Below are 5,448 nucleotides of genomic sequence, written 5' to 3'. Positions count from 1 at the left end.
TGTTTAATTATTTCTACTATAGACGTTACCACAGGGGGCGTCTTTATCTTTGTGGAGACACTATGTCTATAAGACGCCCATAGTTTGTCAAACTACAATGGAGAGATGATCTAAGACAAGGTTCATGTATCTGAACCTGTTGTGGTTTTGCTCTGACAGTTTTCTCATGTTTGCAGGTCTCTCTGATGGTGTCTCCATCTGTCTGGTGAAGACAGTCGTGTTCTCTGTTGGTCTGATCATCATGGTGTCTGTCGTCATCAGTGTCCACCTCATGGAGAAGATCAGGAAACTAAATATAAAAAATATATATAATAACAAATATGATAAATATGATGAATATGATAAGTCTCTCATAAGTATGAGTCATTTATGATGAAGAGGACAGAAGAGGAGAGAACAGTTCTTAATAGTTAAACAATCATTTATTTTAATGGTCTTATTATTTTACATATTCTTTTTTTGTATTAGCTCAGATATAAAGTAAATGAGGCCACTACCTCAAGTTTAAAATAAATAAACTGAGGGAATATATAAAATATAGTAAAATGTGCAGAAAACCCCAGATAAGATAAAGAAACCTTTAAAGTTCATGAAACTATGTTGTGAATATTATTGTACAGAACAACTAGGTCGTATTAAGATCAGACATGAATCCCAAATATGTGTAATGCAGATAAACCTGCAGGATTTACAGAAGATGTTATTTGTGTTGCGTCACACTTTGATTTATTGACTTATAGTTTCATAGTTGAAATGATTTCATTCTTCATCAAAAGAGTTCAACCAGTAAAGAGTCTGTTAAGAGTTCACTGGATTAGAAAAGCTGACTTCTTTCCATTTACGTGTTAACACGACAAAACCGGAAAGACACAACGATGTCTGGCTGTAGTCTGTGGTGTGGTGGTTGATTCAAAACTATTTCCACTGTTACATTTACATTTAACAAAGCAAGAAGCTCTACCATGTCTCTCTCTGTGATACTTGGACTGATGCTCTGCATTGAAGCACCAGGTAGGACAAGAACACTGTCTGATTAAATGTTGACAACAGGAACAGCAACGATACCAGATTCTTTATTTGGATTAATAACAGCAGCAGTAGGGGCACAAGTGGATCCAGTTTATATCTAATGATCAGAAAAACACACATGAAACCTGAAATAATGTGTTGTTCTATTAGAGAAGAGAAGGTGACAGTAGTTTATCTTTCTTTATATGTATAATCAGAAACAAATGGACCAAGAGAGGAAAGATATGAAAAGAGGGAGGGGCTTATAAGAATTGTCTCTGTATTGAAATAAACTGTGAACAAATTAAGACCTAAACTAATATGATGTTATAAAGGAGTGATCACAGTGAGGTTTTATTTTGACCAAGTTGATTACAAAACTTCTGACTTCTCTCTGCAAACAATAGCTCAGCTTCCTGTTTCTGTTCTGAGAAAATTAAATACACCAACTAAAAATCTTCAGTCTTACAAGTTAACGTCTCAATGTCTGTATATAAAATGAGAGACAAAACACATTTGAAACAATAATCAATGTCAACACACACATTTGATTAAACTTATTTCAAGTTGCTGGATTATTAAAGATCAGTTACAAGCTCAGAACCAGCCTCAGAACAAGTCCAGCTGGATCCAACAAGACATGCTCCTTAGACTGATTGGTGACTCTAAATTGACCCTAGGTGTGAGCCTCAGTGCAAATGGTTGTTTGTCTCTGTGTTAGTCCAGTGATAGACTGGAGACCTGTCCAAGGTGGACCCCACCTCTCACCCAATCACAGCTGGGATAGGCTCCAGAAACCCCCGCGTCCCTAGTGAGGATAAGAGGTAGTAGAAAATGAGATGAGATCATTTTAAGAAAATGTAAAATTAGCTCTGACCAATCCAACAGCTGAAGAGTTAGATCAGTTAACTCTGTGTTTATTCATGTGCACGGTGAATGAAACAAAGATAATCATTCAGAAGTTCTAATAAAGGTTCATTCTGACACTGGGTGTGGTAGTAAATTTACTACATTTACATTTACTATATATCTGAGTTAATACAACAACAGAAAGTTGTTGTTTTGTTTTTAAGAACAGGGAAACTTTCAGGATCAGGATCAATTCAAATCAAACTTTATTTATGTATTTTTCATGCAATAAAAATGCAACACAAACTGCTTCACTGAATAAAAACATAAAGCAGGATCACAACAAGTAATGCAAAGTATATATTTTTGAGGATTGAATTAAAAATAAAACTGTAAATTAGCTCTGACCAATCCAACAGCTGAAGTGAGTTAAGTCACTCAACTCTGTGTTCACTCATGTTCAGGGTAAATGAAAAAAGTTCCAACAAACATTCACCATGACACTGGGTGTGGCAGTGACTCCAACATGTACTTGATAACAATGTGAAACTAATTTCAAACATAAGCTGTTAAAAAACCACCTTGTTGCTGGTCTGTAGCCTCCTAAACTCCTACAGTTGTTCCAATACTGCTACATTTCTCATTTACACATTATAACAGAAAAAAAACAACATGAAATGTATCAAAAAATAAAAGCAGTCGAGCTTTTTAATTGTAAAAAATCTGCAGTTCACGCTGAAGTTTTCTAGATAAGAGACTGAATAAGACTGAAGTACTGAAGTACTTTGGTTGACTGGTGCTTCAATGCAGAGCATCAGTCCAAGTATCAGAGAAAGATATTTTAGGACAAGGTAGGACTTTATTTATCCCTGTTAGAAAACAACATGCTTTTATTTTATTAAAACAAAAATAGCAGTGATGTAAGAGAAAAAAATCCACAAGCAAATTCAATTTTTTCACTGTAAGAGAGTGAACTCTATGTACATTTGATTTGATTTTAGTTTCCTGATCTTCTCCATGAGGTGGACACTGATGACGACAGACACCATGATGATCAGACCAACAGAGAACACGACTGTCTTCACCAGACAGATGGAGACACCATCAGAGAGACCTGCAAACATGAGAAAACTGTCAGAGCAAAACCACAACAGGTTCAGATACATGAACCTTTATGTTATTATTAGATAAATGTTTTGTCTGTCAGTCTTACCAGCATGTAGGGGACAGAAATCCTGAATCTGTGTCATATTCTGAGTCCAGCTGATTTGGTTGCTATGGTAACAGATGATTGAATCATTCAACAGGTGGACACGGAGGGAAGCACCAGAGTTGGTGACCTTTGATTGGTCTCCTCCCTCCTGAGAGCAGGTTTTGGTGTCACATGTGAAAGTGCTGCTGATGTGTGAGTCCTCTGTGCTGCAGGTCACAGTGAGGTTACAGGAGTCTGAGCTGATGGACACAGAGTCTGGATTCAGATCAACTGGAGACACTGGACCTGATGGAGGAAAGTAGGTGTGAGGAGGTTAACAAACATGACAGCAGATGTTCTCTGTCAGTGTGTAAAATGTTCAGAAACCTACCTTCAACTGTGACCATGTATTTAGTTATTGTTTGTTCTTCATCTCCTGTCACTCGTGCTGTATAAACTCCACTGTCGTCATCTTGTAGATTCTTTAATTTCAACGAGTAATTTTCCACAGAGAACTCAACCCTTCCAGTGTAACCTTCAGGGACTGTTGGTTTTCCACCAAGTGAATATTCTACTAAAACACTGTTTGTATTAACTGTCCATCGAAGAAACTCTAAGTCCTTTGTAACATCATCCATGACTTCCAGAAGTACATCATCTCCTCTCTTCACAAACACATCAGTCACAGCACTGGACCCTGTAAAACAGTAGATACATAATAATGATAAATAAAACTCTAACTCAATATCCAGCATAGTTTTTAACATCAGTCCTTTATCTTACATGTTTCCTCTTCAACCTTCATATTGAACCATGTGACAGGAAATCCAGCTCATCACCACCTAAAGACACTTGCGCTGCCACTGAAGGACAGCAGAGGGGCTGCAAGGGGACGTAAAGTTTTGTCTTGTTCCTGCTGACAACTATTCAATGTGTTCAAACCTTTACTAGAAAGATAAACAGGTAAACCTCTCTCTACACTATATTAATAACTCTTGTCACATTGTGTCCCATGATAGAGAACTCTTTACATTTCTTTACATCTCTGCACATTCTCTACTGAAAACAGAGACTTTCTTCCACTTTGTCATTTTTCTGTCTCTCCTCTTGTTCCATCTTTCATTCTTGGCTCCATCTGTCCACGTCTCAAAATGACCTCAAGCAGCCTCAGATATTTCTTCATGGTTGTACATGTGTTCAGAAGACTTCACTTTGTTAGAATCAACTGATCTTTAATAAACCAGCAACTTGAAATAAGTTTAATCAAATGTGTGTGTTGACATTTTGATTATTGTTTCAAATGTGTTTTGTTTCTCATTTTATATACAGACATTGAGACGTTAACTTGTAAGACTGAAGATTTTTAGTTTGTGTATTTAATTTTCTCAGAACAGAAACAGGAAGCTGAGCTATTGTTTGCAGAGAGAAGTCAGAAGTGTTGTTTAAATCAACTTGGTCAAAATAACACTGTGATCCCTCCTTTATAACATCATATTAGTTTGGGTCTTAATTTGTTCACAGTTCATTTCAATAAAGAGACAATTCTTATAAGCCCCACCTAAAGAATCTGGTATCGTTGCTGTTCCTGTTGTCAACATTTAATCAGACAATGTTCTTGTACCTGGTGCTTCATTGCAGAGCATCAGTCCAAGTATCAGAGAGAGACATGGTCGACTACAAATTTAACAGTGTGAAGTGGTTTCCACCAACCACTGCACCACAGACTACAGCCTAGTCATCGTTGTTCTTCTGGTTTTGTGGTGTTAAAACGTAAATGGAAACACGTCGACTTCTCTAATCTAGTGAACTCTTGACTTTTAATTTGATCTTCCTTTCCTCTTAAACAGGAGGTTTATTTAATTCCCTTTGAGGTAATTCCTACTTCAGGAGCTTTATTATTTTTAGTTTGGGTTATTTTTAGTTCTGTTTTCGGGTTTTATTCATTTTATTTAGCTTTAGTTTCTTTCTTTAAGCCAGATAGTCTTTAGTGGAAGGAGGTCATGGTTCTACAGCCTTTATTTAGGTCTTGTTCCGACTTCCTCTTTTGTTCTGTTTGTCCATCACCTGCAGTCCTTTTTTAGTTCTTTGAGTTTAGTTTGTATTTATTATTATTATTATTATTATTATTATTATTATTATTTTACCCTGCTCTCTCTCTCTTTAAGTTTGAATAAAAATACACCTTGTTTGAACCTACAAATGGTGCTCTGGTGTCCTGTTATATGTTATAAGTCATATAACGTGGGGTTGTTTGGTATACCGGTACTAAATTGGTAGTGGGGTACTGAGGCATTTAAAACGGTATTATACTGCATGTGGATGGACCGGTACTTGCAGCGCCGCCAGCAACAATGGCGACTTCGTCGCGAGACGTTACCGCGTTGTAACTAGAGCTGAGA

General features: G+C 36.8%; 1 protein-coding gene across 2 annotated transcripts; it reads right to left on the bottom strand.

Moving 5' to 3' along the window:
• Positions 1–2,106: 2,106 nt before the first annotated feature.
• Positions 2,107–4,381, bottom strand: LOC125011403 (SLAM family member 5-like). 2 transcript variants are annotated; one of them, XM_047590613.1, is made up of 4 exons: positions 3,833–4,381; positions 3,441–3,746; positions 3,071–3,355; positions 2,107–2,971 (listed from the first exon to the last, which is right to left on the bottom strand). In XM_047590613.1, the coding sequence occupies exons 1-4, from the start codon at positions 3,852–3,854 to the stop codon at positions 2,814–2,816; spliced, it is 771 nt and encodes a 256-aa protein (XP_047446569.1). In that variant the 5' UTR covers positions 3,855–4,381; the 3' UTR covers positions 2,107–2,813. The 2 variants fall into 2 exon arrangements, with proteins under 2 accessions (XP_047446569.1, XP_047446568.1); XM_047590612.1 differs by having other exon boundaries at positions 3,441–3,892.
• Positions 4,382–5,448: the final 1,067 nt, after the last annotated feature.

This window comes from Mugil cephalus, chromosome 7, assembly GCF_022458985.1.
Source record: "Mugil cephalus isolate CIBA_MC_2020 chromosome 7, CIBA_Mcephalus_1.1, whole genome shotgun sequence".
NCBI classification, from domain to species: domain Eukaryota; kingdom Metazoa; phylum Chordata; class Actinopteri; order Mugiliformes; family Mugilidae; genus Mugil; species Mugil cephalus.
The sequence above is the reverse complement of the archived record's forward strand: the minus strand, read 5'-3'. Positions and strand labels throughout refer to the sequence as shown.

Coding starts and splice junctions, on each gene's coding strand:
- LOC125011403 (XM_047590612.1), bottom strand. CDS start 3,816: ATGTTAAAAACTATGCTGGATATTGAGTTAGAGTTTTATTTATCATTA. Junction 3,356..3,440: donor ATACATGGTCACAGTTGAAG/GTAGGTTTCTGA, acceptor TTCCTCCATCAG/GTCCAGTGTCTCCAGTTGAT. Junction 2,972..3,070: donor TTTCTGTCCCCTACATGCTG/GTAAGACTGACA, acceptor TCATGTTTGCAG/GTCTCTCTGATGGTGTCTCC.